This window comes from Schistocerca nitens, chromosome 1 (assembly GCF_023898315.1).
Source record: "Schistocerca nitens isolate TAMUIC-IGC-003100 chromosome 1, iqSchNite1.1, whole genome shotgun sequence".
NCBI classification, from domain to species: Eukaryota; Metazoa; Arthropoda; class Insecta; order Orthoptera; family Acrididae; genus Schistocerca; species Schistocerca nitens.
In genome coordinates this window covers 1,049,332,658-1,049,357,687 of record NC_064614.1, presented here as the reverse complement: position 1 = coordinate 1,049,357,687, position 25,030 = coordinate 1,049,332,658, and the positions used below count along the sequence as shown (strand labels likewise).

Below are 25,030 nucleotides of genomic sequence, written 5' to 3'. Positions count from 1 at the left end.
GTCAAATCGAACATAAGAATTTTCAGGCGGGATGTCAGGAAGTATGACGGAATAGACTGGTCGAATGAGTCATGAACAGGAGTAGACAGAGTGGTGTATTTACGTATTTTTTGTCATATGAATAAGGATCAAGCAGAAACGACGTGATGATTAATGAGTGGATAAAGATGGTAGATAGAGAGAGAAGCGACGTGATAAATAATAGGGGATAGAGGTGATATTTAAGGAGAGAAGCGACGTGAAGCAGCGTGATTAATAAAGAGAGATTCGACGTGATGAAACAGTGGTAAATAAAGGTGAGTAGAATTAATAATGTGGAGATGTCTTAGATGTATGTTACAGAGAGGCCTGTGTATGCTGCAATCGAGATTGATGCCAATGGCGAAGGAAGACCAGGAAATAATGGAGTAATGGACGGACAGAGAGCCGAAATACGAATGAAGAGAGGAGGACAACTGCACAACGTGAAAGGACATAAAGGGAGTATGGGATCCAGATGGTGAACGTTGTGGAATACTGACGTAAGATGTAATATAAGTGTAAATCTAATTCTTACCATAACATTTGCAACATGAAAAAAAAGTAATTTTTGTTGTTGTTGTTGAAGCCTGGTGCCAGTATAACTATTCAAAACGGTACCAAGAATGTGTACAGCTATTTTGCAGGATGAATAATTTGTGTACTTTTTGTTCTTAGATGAAATGTCGCAATTCTAAGTTGATATTTAGTGGGATGAATAATCGGTAAAGTGAATGCAGAGGTAAGCTGATGGAGAGAGGTGCCAGAGTGAAAGGACGAATTAGGAGACTGGAATGCTATCTCCGAAACAGCTTCATGTGTTATGTGGTTGAGTATAAGGGAGCAAAGGTATGGTATGTTGTCGTGAGTGTGGTGGTGTTAAGGTTAGGTGACTTCTAGACCTATTCTGTTAATGTATTAATGGATTGAATGAGAAGGAAAATGTGATGTCTGGTGAGTGAGAGTCGTAGAGTAGTGTGATCAATGCGCACACTCCTGTAAAGGGTATGCTACCGATCCATAACTAAAACATTATTGTGCTCTATTGTTTGATTTGGATGAACCTCGATGGCAGTTCAGGATCTGACATCATGAGGATGGTACATACATGTCCTAGAAATGTTGTTGTATGTAATAAAAAGGTAAAATATATAAAGAGATACTAATTTCAGTCTGTCACAAGCACAAAGGTGCATTGTATGTTGTAGATTTAGAGTCATCAGTTTCTAAAATGTTTATTGTGTTAGGATGTTAAAGTAGTTTACTATTTAATAACATGTGGTAGGTAATTGTGAGCTGTGTAGATTATTTCTTATTTTTTTTGTTAGAACACTTTCAAGGGGTATTAATTTCAGTCTGTCACAAGCACAAAGGTTCACTGTATACTGTAGTTTTAGAATCAACAGTTTCTAATATTTTCACTGTGATAGGATGTTGGAGTAGTCTAATATTTGATATTGTAATTATGAGTTGTATAGATTGTTTCTTATTCCTTCTTTTTTTAACATTTTCATGTTTTGTATGAGGGACGACAGGTACAATCAGTAGCACAAGTGTGGGCTGTATTTAGAAAAGGCATAAATGTTGATGTATGTGTAGAAAACTAGGGTGTATGATTTTATGTTTTTTAGAACAAAGATTCTTTTATTACCAATGTACCTAATAGATCATTCATGTAATCAATGAGTATTTAAATACTGTAAGAATATCCTTTTGTCTGTAATGTTGCGAGATGTATGGAAGGGTCTGACTGATTGGGTGTCGTAGCGCTCAGGTGCTACGCAGAACGAGCCCATACCACTACCGGGAGGCCAAGCTGACGTCGCCATGGGAGAGGTGACAAAGCCGCTGCGCTCCCCATTCCACTTTCGGTCGGGGTACACTCCACGCGCCCACTACATCAGGTCAACGGCCTGGGGCGACACGCACGTACCACTGGCCATTCATAAGTTCCGCCACCCTTACGACTGGGGAAAGTATCCCGCGGAGGCAACAGCGGGTGGTTTCTTCTGCTCAACGGCTCGCGTGGCGGCGCCACGGCAGAATGAACGATGCGCGGCAGAGTCCGGCGGGCATTTTTACCAGCAACTATTAACTAGTACTGGACTGTGGAGCCGTGAAACAAGATGACTGCTCGTATGTCTGCATAAGGTGGAAAGTGAAGGACTGGTGTTTCCACGTTGTGAGTGGTGGAAAAGATTTTGTCTTTAGCAGACAGGACGATTGTTTTGTTTTGTCTTGACCACTGAATGGTGGGATCCATAAACTTTTGGCAGTGACTTGTTAAGTGTGCTTTGTGAATTGCATGTGGGACGCTTGGTATACTTAAAGAGGACAGTTGTCGTTTGGTGACTAATTATTGTATGAAACGCAAGAAACTAAAGTGGGACATTGACATTTGCATTTGTAGAACGAGACATTTCTTTAATTGGTGCGGGAATAAGTGCTGTTTGTTGGAACTTACGACTTTTAATTACACCATGAACTGAAAGGACAGAACCGTGGGTAATAGTAGTTGTAGGGCCATTTCTGGACGACCAGATTCGTGTGGATGGTACTCTGAGAGTGACTATGACATTTGTGTTTAATGAGCTCAAAATGCCGATTTGAGTGACTTAAAGACTTTCGTCCGGGTAACCATGGGACAGCTTTGACACCGAGACAGTGTTTCTAGGGAACCTGTCAGCAACTTTTTTGACCCCAAGAAAATCACAGAATGAAATGATTCCGTGTGACTCGCAAGATAGGGAATAATGTATTTGTACTTGTAATTGAGTAAATGTTTTTTTATATGTTTCATTCCTGAAGGGACAGCAAGTGTAATTGTATTTCATTAACATTTGTGTTTAGAATAGTTAGTGTGTTTTTTTGTTTGTTCTGGGTTATCAAGTACACGTAACATGTTTATTAGAATATTTGGTACAATGTTGCTTTAATTATTAGCCAGTGGCGTAATACTAACGTAGCGGCTCTTGTTGCATTTGTCAGTAAGGTTGTCACAGGGGACAAGAGTTTGCATTGCACAACAAATATCGGAATTAACGGATGCATTTTGATGTTGTGGACAGTAATGATCTTGTTGGTGTGTTGACTGAAGCCACTTATTTTCATTATCACAGTGGTGATATTTCACATTAAAGTGTAATGAAGGCTAGTCGAAATGCAAGTTCTTGTCGTCTAAATGTGTAACAACAGAGAAATAAGCAGTAGAGTAAGATACGAGAGCTGCTGATGGATTCAAGCACTTATTGCTAACTATTTATTGCGTGTATTGATCAAAGTTGATGGGCTGACTAGCTCAGCAGCAGGTATTTGTACTGGTGGACAAGGATAGGGTTAAACTCACAGTCGAGTAGTGGTGGCAATTGCTTAAGTGATGATAGTTAATGAGGTATGACATGATGTCTTAGATGAACTATATTATGTAACCAGTATGTAACTTGTGGTATATATCATTGTTTTTCTTCTCAGTTTTATTTCTCTGTAGGTTTGATGTATATTTTAGAGTAATGGTATAGAGCCTGACATTATACATGGAACTAGAGTACGCAATTTTTTCTTTTGTTGGTTTTGTTTTGTATTTAGACATTGCCGTGTAAAAGATTATTACAACGCAATTTATGAATGTCGGATTACTTGTTCTGTGGTTGGACGGTGAGCTATTTAAAATTTCATGAGTACAAATAGTATTTTTTTTATTTTTCATAGAATTAGTGAAGTTTGGATTACTCATAAAAATAACGAAGATCCCAGTAACTAAGCAAATTTTTATCTCAACATTATTTTTTATTTCTATGATGTAATGTTTTATTTGTCATGTGGATTGTTGTAATTTTGTATGTGTACATTACTCTGGATTGTGGAGAGTACAATAATGCAACAACTGTGTCAATAATTTGGTAAAGTAACAGCATTTGGACGTCTATTTGAGGTCACCAGGGGCTAAGGTCTCCTCCTGGTTATTTTGATGACTTGCTACGTTTGTTCTAATACAGCTTTCTTTAAAAAAAATGTTCGGAACTACCCTCGCATTGCAAGGATAGTACCGTGCCATTTTTTTCTGCATGGGTAGCCGGTGGTGAAAGGGTACAGTACCGCCCGACATTGAAAATAGGTACAACGTATTTCATTATTTTTGTCAGAACAACACATTTTTTTTGTAAAATAACTCAATTTCAATTCATATAGCGAAGCCGGATACCAGTATGGGAAAGAATGACAATTTATTTATTTTATTGATCACATGTGCACTCCCACAAAATAAATCCCTACATCCAGTTTGGTGAGATCTGTGAAATGAATGAATGTATGGTCGTCTGCTAACCGCAGATAGTGAATGTGAATATATGATCATCTTTGAGACGATCCTTTGGCCACCTTTGGTGGGACCAAAGAGATGAAACTTACCGGAGCTTTGAGCGCCTGAAATGTGGCTGACCAATACGGTAGCATGGTCTTCTCCCACCTCGACAGAGGTGCGAGATGACCTGAAGAACGGCCATGTTTCAGCACTCTGCCGCTGGATCTTATGCTGTTAAGACCTGTCTTAGGTGTGTTCCGTAAAGACAAAAGAGTGGAGACATGGTATGCATGTGGAATACTTAAGAGTAGTTTGAAATAATAATTTCTCTATTTCAGGAACTTTTGTGGGGAGAACTAAATGTCAGGCAGGTAATATTAATGGGATCGTAGTAATCTTTGGAAGTGACCAACGGTCACAATGAAACCACGTGTAGCAATAAGTTGAAATACTTCCATGTGCTTAAGTTAAGCTGAATTACTAGCGTGTGTACTATAAGTTGAAATATTTAAGAAATGGCGTGTGCAGGACTTGAAATTAGAGACGAGTACTTCCACGTGGTGAGTACTGTGTGAGTCTCAATCTGTGTATGAGACAGAGGATAAAGAGAAGTACTCGTCCATGGTATCAGTTGAGGACTCGCGTGTGTGATGAATATGTTCTTAATATTACTTTGCGTGATATGTTTCCGTGTGACGCTTGATTCATACTCTGAGAGAGAAGCAAGGTGAGTCAGCCGTCTATCCAGCAACGCCACTTGGCTTGCATTGCACAGGAAGACGTGCATATACCTCCAGAGTTCATAGTAGGAAAGTAGAATTACGAAGTGGGGCAGTGTCGTGTGAAACTGGGATAAATATTAATTGAAGTGGGAAAGCTGAAAGTGATAATGTTGTGACTATTCCCTGTGTTGTATTTCATGTTGTAGTGTGGTGCATGTCATGTAATTTAAGTATGTGTGGTTTGCATGGGAGAGTAGCTAGGTAGTTTCAGAGGTAGTGGGTTATGCGTGTTCCTTTTGTACCGCTCGGTCTGGAGGAAAGTTTCGTGATGATGGTTGTGAGAGTCGAAGTGTGAGATATAGAAAAAGATCCACCGTCCTATCCAGAAAGTGCACTGTAGCGTTAAATAATTACGAGACTGTAAGATAGAGAATCACCAATGTAAAGCCATGCCCACTGGGCGGCATTTCTCATGTGTTATTGTTGTAGGTTATAGAATTTGTGTGTTTAGGTTATAGAATTTATCGGAATAAATAAGATAGTGAAAAGAAAAAGATTGGTGGTCTTTTCCTTCGAAATGTATGTTGTCATGATGTCCAGAATTTATAATGTGTGAGCCACTCATATTCAGTGCGATGGCCATGTGTTGATAAAAGCCGTTAAATAAAAAAAAAAAAAGAAAATGTGGTATTGCTAGTGCGTAGTGAACAGTCAGAGTTCTGTAAGTTACTGATAGTCAGATGTGCGTTTCCGTTGCGTATTATTCATATAGGAGGATAATTTGTAACTTAATTGTGAGTACGAGAGTTCATGATACTCGATAAATAAGAATGAATCCACTCGCTTGGCAGACCACTCATCTTGCAGGCCAGACTGCTTGATGCCACAGTATGAGCAAGGCATGTGGGTGCCTCTCTAGAGACAGCTGAAATCGTTAAAATTGAACAAAACTCCATGCCCCAATGAAATCCATGTTAGATTCTACACTGAATTTGTGATTGAGTTAGTCCCTCTTCTAATTTTAATCTATCGTAGATCCTTTGAACAGAAAAAACATGCCTAGTTCTTCAAAAAAGGCACAGGTCACACCTGTCTACAAGAAGCATAGTATAAGTGCTCCATAAAACTACCGTTCAGAATCCTTGACATCAATGCATTGTAGAATCCTATAACATATTCTGAGCTCAAATATAAAGAGTTATCTTGAACAGAGTGCCCTCATCAATACAAACCAGCATAGGTTTCGAAAACACCTATTATGTGAAACTAAGGTCGCACTTCTCTCAAATGTCATTCTGAAAGCTTTGGACCAAGGCAACCAGATAGATGCAATACTTCTCAGTTTCAGAAAAGCGTTTAACTCGGTACCATACCTACATTTATTGTTAAAAGTACAATCATAGGGGGTATAAAGTGAAATTCGTGAGTGGATTGAGGTCTTTTTGATAGGGAGGACACAGCATCCAGGAGAATCATCATCAGACATAGAAGTAACTTTTGGTGTGTAGAGGTGTATGATGGAATCCATGCTGTTCATGTTGTATATTAATGACCTAACACAATACATTAATAGCAAAATCATGCTTTGCACACAATGCAGTTATCTATAATGAAGTACTATCTGCAAGATGTTGCATAATTATTCAATCAGATCTTGATAAGATTTCGACATGGTGCAGAGACTGATAAGTTGCTCTAAATGTTCAGAGAATTAAAACTGTGCAGTACAAAAACTAGAAAACATAGTATCCTATGACTATAATTTGAATGAGTCATTGTCTCTCACACAAATACCTGGGTGTAACACTTTGTAGGGATATGAAATGGAATGAGCTTATAGTTCAGTCATGGGTAAAGCAGGTGCTAGACTTTGGTTCGTTGGTAGATACTGGGGAAGTGCAGTTAGTTTACAAAGGGGATTGCTTAAAAATCACTTATCTGAACGGCTCTAGAATATTGCTCTAGTGTGTGGGACCCGTACCAGATAGGAGTAATAGGGGACATTGCAAATTTACAGAGAAGCACAGCACAAACGGTCTCTGGTTTGTTTAATCTTTGGGAGAGTGTCACAGGGACACTGAAGGAACTGAACTGGAAGACTATTAAAAATAGACGTAAACTGTCCTGAGAAAGTCTATTAACAAAGTGGGAATACGAGGTGTGTTGGAAAAGTATGAGGCTGATAACACTGAACATGAACCAACAATTCCATTATCTTCCCCTTTGCGTGGCTGTCAGGTTGAATTGCGTCCTTTACACAGAACCAGTATGAGTTCATTACTGTTGTAACACGAGTGTTGAGAGCATTTGAAGTGAAGTCGTATTTGTCATGAGCGTTATGAACAGAGACTGACAAAATCACGAACAATGCTGTGCCACTACTTCTATGATTTACTGAATGTTACAAAGGGCTTATGAAGGGCGTTCTCTGTCTAGATCACATGTCTTCAGATGGTGCAAGTCGTTTTAAGCAGGGTGAGATAATGTATAAGAAGAATATCACGCTGCAAAACATTCAGCTGCAAGAATTGATTACAACGTGGAAAAAGCTGTTTATCTTGTGAGAGCACACTGTCGACTGACTATTGGAATGATCAATTGCGAGTTAAAGTGGAACATGTTTAGCATCCACCAAATTTCAACATAGGATTAGGACACGTGAGAAGTGTGACGAAAATAACTTTGTAATATGATGCAGAGATAAAACACCAACGCCAAGAGTGGCACACCACAAACTCTCCCCCCATCCACAAAGTGAGACTGGGAAAACTCAAATAAAATCTACGCTTAGTTTTTTTGATCAGTCAGGGGATCGTCCACCAAATATTTCTACCTTCAGGATAACTGTCAATCAATATTGTTATTTTGAAGTCCTTAAATGACCCAGGAAAAGGCACAGCGGACCTTCTGTAATGATTTTTTTAGCTATAAATAACATTCCCCTGGATTTTCAGCCTCACTATTTGCCGGATCTGAGTCTCTGTGGCTTCTTCTGATAGCCTAAATTACTTGTAAGAGAGTAATTTTATTCTTGGAATAGTATTTAGAAGAGTGTATAAGACGTAAATGTAAATATCATATGACTAGGGCCTCCCCTTGGGTAGACCATTAGGTGCAAGTCTTTCGATTTGACGCCACTTCAGCGACTTGTGAGTAGATAGTGTTGAATTGATGATGATTAGAACAGCACAACACCTAGTCCCTGAGGGGACAAAATGTCCAACCCAGCCAGGAATCGAACCCGGGCCTTTCGGATTGACAGTTTGTTGGTCTGTTGTGCTGACCACTCAGCTACCAGGGACAGACAGCATATCAGATAAAGTGAAGGGTATTACAGCAGAAGCCTTCCAGAACTGACAAAAATTGGAAACGTCTCTGTCACTGTGTAGTCACTGAAAGGACGTAATTTGAAGGGGATTACATTAACGTATAAAATGAATACAGTTCAGTTACAGAGATATCATTATTTCTGTAACACACTTCGTACATTGGACCAGCACTCCAAGATGTCTCCAGTATGTTTGACTTGGAGTGGCACGATGATCTCATCTACAAACTCTTCATGGAGGAGGTTGTAGGACGAAACATACAGCTTTGCTCTGTCCCAACTGTTGCACTTCCATATGTGTTGGTGGGATGGTTTTGTCGCATCTAGATGAAATCTTCCTTTATTATAAGTTGGCAACACATACCTTTCACTAAATACCTGATTGGTTGTTGGTATGAACATAATAAAAATCTATATCATCAGATTCTATCATTGCACAAATAGGATTGAGTGATTAAATGTTCCATACTCAAAAACGTTTTTTTTAAATATGGTAAAGTGGTAGAGAGGAGCAATTTGGATTTAGATGGAACACAAACATGAGGGATGTAATAGGACTCTTGCTAATTTTGGGAGAGAGGTTTATTGAAAATGATGTGGTGCAGGATATAGTGGGAGTGGAAATATAAATAGGGGTTGTGAGAGCACAAATACTTAACAACTCATAAACACATTTAATAACTACAGAATTCAATAAATCAGGTAAAACACAAGGAAAATGACCAGCACTTAACCCAAAAATATGCATAAACTCAATATTTAGCGTATATAGCAGATGGTGAAATTTGTGCCCTTCAAAATAATTATAACGTTACCACAACAAGGAAGACACAAAATGATATTTAGGCAAACCACTAGTAATTATACAACTGGAAGAAATGACAAGAAACATAAAACAACAAGATTCTAACTCAGGACAGAAAGCTCACAGTTTTGGAGCTCTGGTATGTCAGTTGACAGACTGGAGCCCCAAAACTAATACAGTTACAGTTAAACAACAAGAGATAAAAGTGATTAGATAATTAAAGCCCACAGGACCAAGTGAGACAATGCTGGTGAAAGGACAAAATAAAACAGACCAGAAATTAAAACAATGCCAGAAAATTGGAAGGGAGAAAGGTAAATCATTTAAGCAAATAGAAAATAAAATAAGGTGCACCTCTAGGATCTAATTCACACTGAATCTTCCCCAACGAAAATTTATTTCAGAAAACAACAGTAGGATTTGCGGCAGCCCCACAATTCTGGCAATATAATATCCAACACACTTTAAGCGGAAACATAGCCAGACACAGCCCTCTGCCCAAACAAAGTTTTCTACCAAGCACAACTGGCCCTACTCTTTTCCCATACACTGCTGTACAACACCACAAACCACAGCTAATATCTGCTTGGGTCACATGAGAATTACTTTCTCTGGAATCAAAGCGCCAGTCACCATCCACTCGTCCAGAACAGGCACTGATGCCTGCTGTTGACAACAAGTCGCTGCCAGCTTAAGGCCAGATGCCAGCGGGCTTGATGAAAATCTTAAGGAGCTTTGGAAAACTTCTCTGGTACTCGAGTAGCAGACATGGCTGCTGCGTCCCTCATTTTCATATGTCATGGCTGTTGACTCCCTGTGTAAGTGGAGTGGAACCTCATGAATGAAGACTAAACATGAAGTCCGCAGCCCGTGTCCTAGTGGCTAGTGTTGCTGCCTCTGGATCATGGAGTCCCGAGTTCGATTCCCGGCCGGGTCGGGGATTTTCTCTGCCCAGGGACTGGGTGTTGATGTTGTCCTCGTCATTTAATCATCATCATCATTTGTGACAGTGGCTAGATTGGACTGTGTAAAAAAACTGGACTGTGTAAAAATTTGTAGGGGCACTGGTGACCATGCATTTGAGCTCCCCACAAACCAGACGTCACCTAAATATGAAGCAAAATTGTTATGTTCGATTTGAGTAGTATAACTATGAAGTTTCTGACTCACTTTGTCAACATTTATGACGTCACTTGTGCAGCTTCCTACCATATACACTCATGAACCAAAACATTATGACCATTGCCCACTGCGAGGCTGAATGCCCCCTGATGCTGTTGCATGCACATGATGCAGGAAGGAAAGAATGTAAGTGGAAGAGAGACGAATGGACAGTCATTATAGCGGAGGCATGGGCCGCAAGTACGGAATCCACTGATTAAGCGGTTTTCCCAAAGGACACATCGTTGTGGTGCTACAACTGGAAACAAGAATCTCTGAATCAGCGAAGCTGTTCGGCTGTTGGAGATATACTGTCGAGAGCATCTGTGGAAAGTGGTCGAAGTATGCTAAAATAACGAGTAGACTGTATGGTACTGGATGTCCACATCTCATCACAAAACTTAGAGGTTGGAGAATTCCCCACTGTGTAATCCAAGATAGGCAGTGATCTGTGACAGATATGACAACAAAGTGCAGTGCTGGTGCATGCACAAGTGTTTAGCAGCACACTTATCAAAGGCCAATGTTAAACCTGGGGCTCCCTATCAATCAACAACTATGCATTCCTGTGTTGACCCAGTGACATCGTCAGTGTGAGTGCTGTGGGCACAGATTCACCAAGTTTTCACTGTGTATCTATATAAATGTATCACCTGTCGAATGAATTGCACTTCTTGTGACACCAGGTCGATGGCTGGGACCTTACATGTGGTCATCCAGGTGAAAAGTTGCACGAAACACGCACCATGCCACAGTTGCAAGATGGTGAGGGCAGAATTATGCTGTGGGGTACAGTAAGCTGAGCTTCCATGGGATCGTGGTGGTAATCGAAGTCATCATGACAGCAGTGAACTATATGAACGTTATAGCTGACTGTCTGCATTGCTTCATGCTTAAAGTCTCCCTCTCCAGCCATGACGACTTCCAGTAGGCTAACTGTTCATATTGCACAGTTGGATTAGTGCTACAATGGTTTGAGGGGCATTGTAGTGAACACACATTGATGTCTGGGGCAGCAAATGTGCCTGTCTTTACCCACTGTGACGCATATCAGTCGCCAGCTGCATGCCCATAAACTACCATTCCATAACCTGCAGGAAAATTCTTGACTCGTCTGTAGACATCTGGTGCCACATACTTCTGGAATCCTATCAAGGATTTGTAGAATCCATGCCAAGCAGAACCTGTTCCATACTGTGATTGAAAAATGGAACAATATAATATTAAACAAGGTTCATAACGTTTTGGCTCATTAGTATACATGCTTATGTTGTATAATCCACATGAGGAGAAAGCTGTAAGAGTCAAAGAGGGTGCAATCCATGAGGTTATGGTGGCCTTATACTGGCCATTAAAGCGAGACATCCAATTACAGCCCAGTATTTTACTGGCTATAAAAATGAAATAGGCCATCAGTATGTAGCGACTATCATGGTCCTGCAAAAACGAATCTGAACAATCTGTATTATTTTATAAATTGGTGTCATGTTCTAAAGTACTCCATCATTTACAGTAAGTAAAGAAAGATGTTGACAACAGTGACGTAGCCTGTGAGTAGTGATCTAAATTACAGGTGAAAGTGCACTTGTCAAGAAGCATAATTCGATCGTTGTGCCACACTTTCTATAAGGCATCATGCTACCCCAAATTAAAAATTTCTAAATATAAATTCACTGTACTACTGTTTGGTAACACTACAAAATACATGTTAGCTAAATTAATATGCCTGTCAAACGTCATGAAGTTATTACTACATCTAAAATATCTGTCAAAAATACATGACAATTTTGACAATCCTGTGGTAAATTACAGTATTCCCACATTTATATTACTTACCGACAATACAAAAGCACAAACAATGTTATTTCCCCATTTGATACATGTACAGATATTAACAGTAGGATGTTGGAATTATTTATCAAAAATATGTAAGTGTAGATACAGTGATATGTCAATGTAATTAGCACATCTAAATTGTCAGTATTATTGTTCTATAAAACACATGTTAGCTAAAATAATTTGTCAACTACTACAAGAGAGAATTAATGTGTAACTTATACTTGATACCTAAACCCGATTGTGGAATAACAAATTAACTACTACATGATATTTCCACATTTACATCGGTTTTTTGCTCTATAAAACACATATTAACTACAATAATTTGTCAGATAGTGGGAGAGTGCAGTTATTGTGCAACTTACACTTTGTGCCTAAAAAAGACTGTGGAAAAATTGGAAAGTTTTGGTAAGATCTTATGGGACCAAACTGCTGTGGTCATCGGTCCCTTGGCTTATACACTATTTAATCTAACTTAAACTAACTTATGCTATGGACAAAACACACACACCCATGCCCAAGGAAGGACTCGAACCCCTAGCAAAGGGAGCTGTGTGGACCATGACATGGCCTCAGACCGCTCAGCTATCCCACACGGCAATGACTGTGGACTCTCAAATTAAGTGCCACAATACTATTACCATGTATAAATTGTTGCTTATCGCTACAAAGCATATGTGGCTAATTATTTTTCTGCTTTAATAATCGACACTTCATCTTTTAAGCCTAAATTAGGCTTTGTTACAAAAATGAACTGACAAAGCATCATTTAAGCTGAGGAATAAAAGACAATGCATCAAGAAACACAGAATTAATATTATTGACTGACTAATACACTTTTTTATTTCTTTTGATCTTGAAATTACCTGTTGTGGAAAGTTTAGCCATGGAGATCACGTTTCCAGATACTTTAGCATAACAAACTGTGTCAAAAACGGTGAGTTTTGATGAGATATTTAATGTGTTGTCTCACTTAAACAGCAAATTTCCATAATATCAAGTGTAACTTCTAAATGCACCAAAATACGATATGTAGACACAATATGTTCAAAGACCATGATGGACAAGCTTCCACACAGAGGAAAGTTCGATCTCTCGAAAAACCAGTTTTTACTAGAAAAGATGTGACTATCTCATTTATCAAAATACTTCAAGGTTTCTTTTACAATAGTAAAAAACGCATGTGGCACTACTGATGTTGTTCAACTGTTCTACAACAGTTTATTTAGCGCAAAGTATTTAAGTACATTTCAGTATTAGGTCACATTATTCTACATTACATATATTCACAGACAAATGTCTAGTCCTGGGGGGTCAATGTTGCTTCATGTCTATGGGTGTAAACCTGAAATTTGCCCCACATGTGACCCCCGGGTGGTGCTAAGAAGGCAACAAAATTGGCAGCCAGATAATCTGTCTAGATCTCTTGGCTGTTCGAGAAGTATGTATCTGAGAGGAAATGACACTACAACAGTAAAAAAGAAATAAACATTCTTGTTTATTTCTACTACTGATCTGATTTACAGATTACAGTGCATTTGCCAGCGACTGACTTCTGCTGACAGACACTGGGGACTATATGAAACTGAGATAAAATAGCATACTGAAGAGTGGTAATATACATAGGTAAGAAATGAGGCTTTCTGTGCTTGCATCTAAGCTATTTAGACTACTTTTCGAAGTCACCCAAACGCCAAATAGTCACTCTACACTAGGATATTAACTTTGTCTTGCAGTACAAAATGTTTGTCATCTACTGCTGATAATGCTAGGTTGCAATAAAACACAGAGGTTACCACGTGATACTTCCCCCATCTATTGATATTTCACTACAAAACTGTAAAGAAATGCCCCATACATCACAATGTTGCAGCAAAATTGTTGCAAATGTACCCACTTTACATTTTGTTACGCATAAGCATCAAACAAAATTGTGACAAAGTGCACCATACATCATAATGTTACAGCAAAATCGTAAAAAACTGCCCTGCACATAGCCAGCTACAGATAATTATCAAATAAAATTGTAGCAAATTCTCCTATTCCTTGCCATTTTATATTAAAATTGCCTTTTTCTGCAGTTAAAACGCGATTTCTCTTAACTTAGTTGCTGTAATACAATAGAAAATCTTTAATGATAAAAAATTGCTACTTCTGGAACAATGATGATCAGTTGACATGGTGATTGCTATTATCTTGATCATAATGAATATTGACATCCTTAATGCATGATTTTACACAATAATTAAAAAATTATTTGCTGATGGTTGGTGTCAGCAGTAAGAGTCCACATAATGTTGTAACACCAGAAGCTGACAGTGTTCATGCCCTAACCTGACAGTAGGTGTCAACTACTGGATCTTAAAACTGTATTTTATCACCAGAAGCTGGCAATTGTGTAGGCAGATTTAAAGAAACCAATAACTGTCTGCATTATTTTTCAAAATCTTCGACAACCGAGTTGTATCACTTTGAATGTACATGTGCTGATGTCAAGAAGTCTCAGCTTGTTTGAAATGGTGCACATGCATTTATGTCAGCTTAAGAAAATATGGCCAGCTTGGAGATGCAGTAAAGAAGGATGAGGGAGGTGTAGAAGGGGAGCTGCATGTGCATGATGAATCATGCACTTAGGGTAATATGATTCACCATAAGAGGAGATAATGGCAATCGCCACATCAGCTGGCCATCATCACCAAAATACAATCCATTTTTAAATTATCGAATATTTGTATCACGTCACAATAACAAAGCTAAGAAAAACTGAAGTTGAAGATGCAGAAAAATAACTATTCGAATATAAAATAGTTATATACGGGACAATTTCTTACAATTCTGTGTGATGATTATCTCTAACTGTTATTGTATAGGGCAAATTCTTACAATTTCGCTGTAACATGGTGATGTACAGGACAATTTGTTACGATTTCGCTGTAACATGCTACTATATGGAGCAGTTTGCTACAATTGCATTTGATGCTTATCTGTTAACTGAATATAAAATGGGACTATTTGTTAAAATTTTGCTGTAGAATGTACAGGGCTATTTGTTTCAATTTTGCTGCACAGGTCGATGCATAGAGTGAAGTGTCATGTAGTCTGCACTGTGTGATAGTGTAAGTTAGCCTTACTGGTAGAGGGTGAAGGTTTCGTACTTATTTATTACTGCTATTCAGTACAGTATTCAAGTGAAGTATCATGTGGTTTCCACTGTATGTCAGCAGAAGCCAGTAAGCAACAAATGTTCTTGAACCTGTACGTTATATCAGAAGTATCAATAAGGAATCCATGTGTGTTTTTGAATTCGTTAAAGGTGGTACAGAGATCAAATTATTCTTATTGACAAGTGTACTTCAAAGTGTAAGTTAGATCAGCAGTAGTTCCTTGTGTTTTTGTGATGTTATAAAACAAATTTTAAGGATTCTCATAAATAATGCTGAAAATTTTTGTTTCCTTTAAGGTGTGGTACAAAGATTGATCTATTCTTGTTGACAAGTGTGGCTTACCCTATAAATTAGAGCAGCACTGCCAATATGCAACTCACGTGTATTTCTTTTTACTGATACACAATAATTAAGCTACGACACTAGCACCATGTGTCTTCTGTACAGTTATAGTAGAAATGTTTACATATTTTGATAAACAATACAGTTTTGATAGCTGCAAAGATTCTATTTTCATTTGTGATCTGACATATGTTGTTATCTTGTATATTATGATAAGGATGTTAATGTATTTTGTACTTGGTCTTTATGTATTTTGAAAAACATTTTATTTTGGTACAAGAATCGATTTTTCGAGAGATCGAATACTGTTCTGGTGGAAGCTGGTTCAACATTGTCTTTGACTACATTTTGTTTACAAATCATATTTTGTGTATTCCAGCATTCTGCTGGCATATTAAAAAATTTGCAGTCTCCGTGATACAGAACATTATAGACCTGGCCAAAACATAAAAATTTTAATGTTGTTTGTCGTGGCAGCATGTCTGAAAATGTGTCATCGGTTGCCAAACATGCTACCACGAGAAAGTTCAAGATTAAAAGTAATAAAAGTATACCTTTGTCACATATGGCATGGTTATGATTGCAGTTCAAATGGTTAATTTAATGGCTGGTCAGATGTTCTTCCTGTTACCACCTTGTTACCCTCCAGGACCGAATATGTGTTCCCCAGCTGCATGTGTGCGTATGTGTGTATGCGTGTGTGTGTGTCTGTCTGTGCGTGTGTGTGTGTGTACTGTTATTCATGTTGTAAGGACTGTGTCAGAACTGTCCATTGCATTGAAAACAATATATCCAACTTAATGCTATTCTTTGCATTGTGTAAGGACTGAGATGTGGATAATGGCAATCTGAGGGCGAACATGGGAGCGCGATTCTAAGCATTGTTGTGAGATGAGGTCTGGCTGTGATGTGTCACTCTGCCCTCTACATCTACATCCATACTCCGCAAGCCACCTGACGGTGTGTGGCGGACGGTACCTTGAGTACCTCTATCGGTTTTCCCTTCTATTCAGTCTCATATTGTTTGTGGAAAGAAAGATTGTCGGTATGCTTCTGTGTGGGCTCTAATCTCTCTGATTTTATCCTCATGGTGTCTTCGCGAGATCTACATAGGAGGGAGCAATATACTGCTTGACTCTTCGGTGAAGGAATGTTCTCGAAACTTTAAAAAAAGCCCGTACCAAGCTACTGAGCATCTCTCCTGCACAGTCTTCCACTGGAGTTTATCTATCATCTCCGTAATGCTTTCGCGATTACTAAATGATCCTGTAACGAAGCGTGCTGCTCCCCATTGGATCTTCTCTATCTCTTCTATCAACCCTATCTGGTACGGATCCCACACTGCTGAGCAGTATTCAAGCAGTGGGCGAACAAGTGTACTGTATCCTATTTCCTTTGTTTTCGGATTGCATTTCCTTAGGATTCTTCCAATGAATCTCAGTGTGGCATCTGCTTTACCGACGATCAGTTTTATATGATCATTCCATTTCAAATCACTCCTAATGCGTACTCCCAGATAATTTATGGAATTAACTGCTTCCAGTTGCTGACCTGCTATTTTCTAGCTAAATGATAACGGATCTATCTTTCTATGTATTCGCAGCACATTACACTTGTCTACATTGAGATTCAGTTGCCATTCCCTGCACCATGCGTCAATTCGCTGCAGATCCTCCTGCATTTCAGTACAATTTGCCATTGTTACAACCTCTCGATACACCACAGCATCATCTGCAAAAAGCCTCAGTGAACTTCCGATGTCATCCACAAGGTCATTTACGTATATTGTGAATAGCAACAGTCCTTCAACACTCCCCTGCGGCACACCTGAAATCAATCTTACTTTGGAAGACTTCTCTCCTCATATCGGTGATGGCAGGTCTTACCACACTCAAGAACTGATTTCATTTATATAGCCAAGAGAGATTTAGATGGCATAACTACGCTTGAATATGGAAGTCAAGGTAAAGCATAGCGCAAAAACAATTGCAGAGTTACGCTTGTGAATGTTAGACCGAGTTTGCACTAATCCCATATTTTACTTGTCAGTTGAAGAAGACTCCACATCCATTAATAAGTAAATGCTGTAGTTATTGACTGTTATTGTAACTTTGAAATTGAAATAATTTATTAATCTGGCAGTCAACTGTTGTTGATACCTGTGTCACTGTAATTGTCATCGTCTTTTATTGTTTTTGGGTTATGATGAATCTGAAGTTTTAAACAGACTTAATCGATGAAATCCCTTCTCACAAGTTATTTAGTAGTTAACAGGACCCTGGCGAACTGCTTTTTATTAAATTCATTGTTAGTAGCAGTAAGCTTCAGCTGCTGCAAATTGCTGTAAACAACATGGAAAAAGGAAGTCATCTAAAGAGGTGAGCGCAAAACGTAGGGCCAGAACAGAGGCACTCACATACCACAATATGTGATGTACTCTAATACAGTAAATTCCGTTGCATAAGTCAGATTCTGTATCACTTGTAAATTCTTATTCAAAAACGCAATTATATAGCTTAGGTACTCATTGTTACAAGTTCATTTGTTGCTGTAGTTTTTCATATTCAAATACGCAGTCATGTTGGTTTTAAGTTTTCATGTAACGGTCTGTTGAGGGCTTAAATGACAGTGAAACTTACACTCATACAACATCCACACAGTGTTACACAGGTTAGATTCAGTTTGCTGATAGCTCAGGTTGCTTATCGAGTCCATTTTCAAAGATAAACATAGACATTATTGGCTATAGAACATAGGCAATATTGGCTGTAACTACGTTACATATTGATTGCATATATGTTACAATGTGAAATTGAGCAGAAGTTTTATCAATGCTTGTTACTGACGTAGCTGAAGTGGAAGGGCCCAGCACTTACCTTGTGGTGTGTGGAGAATCACCTATAAACCACATTCAGATTGATGGACACATGATACCTGTCATTAATCTACCAGGCAAATTCGATCCTGGGCCAGCTCATCTCTACATCCTGGAAGCAGCATTTTAACATGCATGGCTACCCTTGTGCATTATTACTGCAGTATGTTATTTTATCGAAATGTGTTTTTTTGCTGTTACAGGAGAGTTTAGGCATGGAAACAGCATTGTGGCACTCAATTTGAGAGTCCACAGTCATGTTTTAGGCATCAAGTAAGGTACACAGTAACTGAGCTCTTCCAGTGGCTGACAAATTATTTTAGATAACATGTTTTATAAAGAACAATAACAGAAGCAATTCAGGCATTGTTATGATACGACACAATCATTGTGTGTATGCTTATGTATATTTGATAAGTAATACAGACGCTTTAGACTTAAAATACTGTAAGTTACTACACTATTGCCAATACCTTTACATATTTCAGACGTGGAAATAACTTTCTCATAAAACTTGTGTGTGTGTTCGTGTGTTTTCGTATTTATGACAGGAATTTTAGAAGTGGAAATACTGTAAGTTGTATACAGTTGTAGAATGCAGACAATTTAATTTGGAAATATTTAATTTGGATTTCCATTGTGCATTACACCTAGTGTGGTACAATGATTGAAATATATTTGTTGACAGGTACCAATGGGTGAGCTAAGTGTATTTTGATAAATCACACATTCGTTTTAAATATCCATTGTGCCTTGTACAAACTGTGGTTCAGTGATCTAACTATGCTTACTGACAATGGAGATATGGGGTGGCTAATTCGTTTCAATGGCTAGTGCAACATTGGACTGTGATTGGCTGTTTCATTATAATGTCTGCTAAAATGCTGGGCTGTGACTGTGAGAGCAAAATATGTGTATGTATGTGTGAGAGAGAGATGAAACTTATGAGCATAAATTTTTGTTGATGATACTGTGATCAAGTTGCTGCTGACATACCATCTCTCCCCCTCGCATGCATGATGACGTCATAGAAAGAGAAATAAGAAGAAAAATTAGGGTTTAACATCTTGTAGATATCAAACTCATTAGAATTTGAGCACAAGCTCAGAATGTTCAAGAATGGGAAAGGAAATTGGTTGTGCACCTTGAGAGTTATCGTCCCAGTAATCTGCCTGGACCTTATTTAGGGGCATCACAGAAAACCTATATCTGATGATCCGGCATAGATTTGAGCTTCAGGCAACTATAGCTTATCTCCATCTGTTAGAGAGATACAACCAAGTAGTCGGCAATAACTTTTTATTTACTTAAGCTCGGCAACCAATCAACTGAAAAATCTAAGCCAATAAAAAGAATGCTAACAAAGATCAAAGAGTAAAGTAAATTGTCAGAGGGATCGTCGCCACAGAATAATGCTGCGTTTCACTGTGCAATCACAGATGTTCTTCTGGCTACTCCAACAGAACCATAATCCTCCTGAATGCGAATTCAGTGTAATAATCATTCCGCCATCTCAGTCGATCGTAGGAAGGGGGCGTAGATTATGACATCATGGAAACGGTACTAACTTGCGCAAGAGACGTCACAAATAAAACAAAGTACTTTGGAGTCACTATAGCCATGCTACTCATCTCATTGCCCAGATGAATTCACAAAACTCTATATATTGTTATTTTTTTACCATTATGCAGGGCTTGTAAGTGAATCTTGTATGGTTTGAAGCACTAATATCGCCTCAAACACGCCAATAGAGCCAATGCCTAACTCACAGCTGGTGTGACGAGTACATTTCTGCAGACAACATGCAATAGTACGTTGAAAGCGATCTACGTCTTGAACGAGCATAAGGGGGAGACCTGCCGTTTCCACTCAGGATGGAGATTTCGCTGCGCAGTTGTTACTGAACTCTGCCTGTTGTTGATGAGTATCTCCCTATCGATGCAACACAGTATGGATAATAAATGAGAGAGATAACTGCACCACAGAGACCCCTAACGGCAACCACATGAAGTGCCTGCTTACAACTGGGGCCACGGCAAATTTTCAGTTTCCATGGTTAGGTAAAAATGTATCACAAATTTCTATCTTCGTTCTTGTAGAAGATACAGTGTTATGAGATCGGATTGACCTTTTTGGAACACCTTTTCTAAGGATATGTCTTAAAATAGGCACACCAACTTTTGATGAATTATAACAAGTTATTTGTTTTAATCATAGCTATGGGTAGCTTCACGCAATCATGACCAATTTCAACTGTTACAGGTATCTTCTGTTTTTGTGCTTCCGCAGTTGTCACTCCCATCTTTAATGAAATTTTATTCTGGAGCGAATTGCACGCTGTTGTGAAAATGTATGGGAGTTTGAAACTGTATCATGGACTGGGAATTGAACTGGCACCAGGTCTTCCATGTGAAATGCTCTTAGCGACGCAAACATCCAGAAAAGACTCACTACCCCCTCATAGTTTCTTTCTAGTCCAGCAAGTTATGTAGTAATGTCTCTCTGAAATTTAGGAAGTAGAAGAGAGGTCTGTCAGGACCGAAGCTAGGGGGACGGGCCATGCAGTGTGGCTGGATAGCCATGTCAGTAAGAGCACTATCATGAAATGCAAAATTCCAGCTGTGAGTAACGAGCTGGTACACAGTTTAATTCGGTAAAGAAATTTCACTCTCATCTTTTAGAACAGGCATAGCCATTTTAGCTAAACTTAGAAATGTCCCTGTCATGACACACACGTGACACTGATATGTAACTTCTGGATACAGAAGTATCATAATGTAGCTACCGGACATCAACTGAGGAGTGGTGACCAGAAATGAGACAACAAAGGCACGAACCTCGGCGATAAGAAAGCTATGAGCTATATGGCCACCTGACAGTCCATCAGTGGCTTGGCTTAAATCTAGGAAACGTTTTCTATGTACCACACACAGCCTTATTTATACATCACAGCACACAAGACTGCATCCACAGTTATAATAAATCGTACACCTCAGTGATTGACTAACATTCACAGAAGAGCTTCTTCTGGAGGAGTGGACCACCTGGAAACCCCTCAACCGACAGTGCTTCCTAAGTTGCAAAGTCGGAAGAATACGCGTGGAGATGGGTCCTCTTGGAAAAACAGACTTTGTGTGACTGTGGACATCTGCGGACTCCACTAACCTCTTGCAGGTGAGTTCTGTCAAAACACCTACACTATGATGGATCTACGCAGAGCTAACCCAAACTCACTGGACATGGATGCCAAGAGTTTATAAAAACATATGTCAGAAACCTTAGTGATTAATGTTTGACATCGAAACGTTACTAAATGCTCGTAGCAGCATATATCAGAAAATCCCTGATTAGGGAGGTATGAAAGGATTTATTATTCATTGCACATAGATGACACATTTACCAAACACATTTATGTGTATGAAACAGTTTATTATCCATGGTAAAAAATAATACATTTACCAAACAAGTTTTCATCTACAAAAATTTTCGAAGTGAGCTCCTCCTGCTTCCATGCACCCCCTGAGCTTCCTTCTAAATTTTGCTGTATGCTTGTGTTCTATACTTTGCTGTATGCTGTGGGCAACTCCTGTTGAGTTCTGTATTTCGTCAATCCTCTTTGTATACACACCCTTAGAGCAGCAACATTAGGTATGAGAGACGAATACATCAAGAATTTTAAATGTTCCCAAAGGAAAAAAAAATCCATTTGAATCAAAGCTGGCGATCAGTAAGGCTATAGAATGGATTTCGCTTGACCGACCCAGCTGTTATATGATGAATTATATGATGAATGTATACTCTTTCGAGCAATTTTATCTGATGATGAAATTTTTATATGACCTGTGTATTATAGAGACTGCCAAACCACTGTGCTTATTTTAGAGTTAGTCACAATAGGGAACTGTAGTACTAGTACATATGAAACCAAATGGTTGTATAACGTGTTTGCTGCTAGTGCAAGCATTTCTACTGATGCCACTAAGGCGACATGTGCGTCGATGATGATAATACAACACCTAATCCTAGAACGGATAAAATTTTCGACCAGTCCGGGAATCGTACCTGAGATCCTCGCATTGCACTCACTCATGCTGACCACTGAGTATTCGCCTACTCAGCCGGACTACCAGTGCAGCTCACATACTGAGTGAACAAGTACGATTAAAATTTTAGTTTCCGTAAGAGTGAAAGAAAATTAAACAGATAAAAAACGTAAAGGAAGTAAAATAGTAAGAGTATGCTGAAGGTCATAACATTAGACTCGATGTTTGTTGGGCCATTTTCTCTTTGGCGTAATAGAAGCGATTTGGCAATACCGCCACAGCATAATTTAGAAAAGCCGTGGCGCACCAGTAGCGTAATACGTAGTAAAAAAATCTAAAAATAGCTGTGACCACGCCTTTTTCACTACACCGAAAAAAACCGACACTGAGAAGAAACATTTCTTGCAAAGAAAAGAAATGCACTAGTGTTTAACAGCTTTTAATCCAAGTCCATTCCTGATATCGAATCAAATTTATTAAGATACGTATGTAACACGTGTAAAAATACATGAAACATTTGAGTGAGATCTGTCTATAGGCTTCATATTAATTTCCGAGAATGATTGCCTACCGAAGTTGCAGGGTGTAAACGATACATATCGAACGTGCATCGCAAAACGATCAATCGACTCCGGTGGCGGGCGTTTTGATCAGTTATTTGTGATCGTCACTTTTATCTGTTTTCTGTCGTTCCCTTAGTTGCTCTAAATTAGATACCTACGTGAATTATTTGTGAGTTTCTAGGGAAATCCAGACGATTTATGTCGTTAGTGAGCGAGATGTCTGGTGTTCTTGACGTTTATTCGGCGGATTCCCTCAAACGGAAAAATCTAATTCCATGTTTTCCCACCGTAGAAAATTGTTCGACTTTTTGTCGCAAATATGGAGTACTACCGGACGAGGAAAAACGGGACTGTGTAGACTTTAGTGGTGTGAACTGTGTAAAACTTCGTAAGGACAGTTTCGACGCTGAAATACCGTTACAATTTCATTGCGGACAGTACGGAAAACGAACGAGAAGCAGGAATATATGGTTCTACTCTTCAAAATTATCCATCCAGACCACCGTAATGGACTTTCACATGAAGACAACACCGATGACGAGTAAGGTAAGTCGTCTCCTTTGTAATTACAAGTACTTTCGTAACGCTCTTCTTTTGTCGTTGCTGTAGTGACGACCGTAAACATAACGCACGCCACTAGAATCGCATGACTGATTTACAATCGCACGTTAGATATGTATCATTTGGATCCTGCGACTTCGATAGGCAATTATTCTTGAATATTACCTTAATTTCATTCCAAATCTATACGGCACTTATGGACAAATTGTATGCCCTATCATAATTGCGTGACTTGGAGAAGTCGTATGTTGGTGACAAAAAATTCGTTATGCGTATTTGAATGCTCACTTCATAGATATTCCTACTCTATGTAACGGAGAACAGTCTTGTCCTTACTAATGATAACAAAGACATCTGTATTCATTACTAATTTTATCTGTGCAGTCCACAGATGCAGCTTGCGGGATGCGACTCTCGATAGTGCCCTATTTGTTCGGCGATCAGCCTTCTTCTGTGTCGTTAAGAGACTATTTTCATGGTTCTAATAGAGACAACCCTGTCACAGCAAACTCTTCATGCTGCGACGTATATTTTGCTTTTTCTTAACTTGGTCTCTTTGATATGTTCTGTCGGAGTAATAGCAACCGGCATTCACATCTGGGTGAAAGTTGGGTCGTATCTGAGCATGATATCTATCAGCGACGGGTACATGCTTCCCGTCCTACTGTCGGGAATAGGGACGGTATGTTTGCCGCCGAGCTTCGTGGGATTAATAATGAGCCGCTGGGCGAGACCTAGGAAAGCAGACATGCGAATAAACAAGTGGCTGTTTTGGTATGCTGTCACGGCTGCAGTGATTTCTGTAGCGATACTGATTGTAACGCTTATATGCGTTTTTCATTCTATTTATGACAACAAAAGTGTTCATCACGCTCTTTTAAAGGCTATGAAAGAGTATGCTACAAATGCGCAGATGAAATCATCGATCGACATTCTCCAGATTACGTTCAAATGTTGTGGGAGTAAGTCGTACAAGGAATGGTTCTACGTTTCGTGGTTTGATCCTCAGCTGGGCGGCGTTGAACTAGAGAAGTAAGTCCAAAAGTATAATTTTAAATTACTAAATGTAGACTTGTTCAGTAGATATCATCGTTGTTGGGATTTATCACTCACTAAACTAAGTCTCGGGCTACGCCACCGAAAAGTATATGGATGTAATAAAAAGTTCTAAGTAAGCAACGGAAAGCTGGTGTAGACGATGTGTACCGTTAGATTACATGGAAATCGTGGTGACTGCTACCAACATTTTGTTACACAACCTGCTGTTTACTTTATGGTGCCTAAATAATAATGCGAGCAGTAAATGGCC

The 25,030-nt window shown here is 39.0% G+C and overlaps 1 protein-coding gene across 1 annotated transcript in view; it reads left to right on the top strand.

The window, feature by feature from the left end:
* Positions 1-24,607: 24,607 nt before the first annotated feature.
* The window catches only part of LOC126224746 (peripherin-2-like), a 63,994-nt gene continuing 63,571 nt past the window's right edge, over positions 24,608-25,030 (top strand). The window contains exon 1 of the mRNA XM_049942208.1: positions 24,608-24,753. Within this exon, the coding sequence (XP_049798165.1) occupies positions 24,608-24,753 (146 nt within the window). The remainder of the gene's footprint in view (positions 24,754-25,030) is intronic.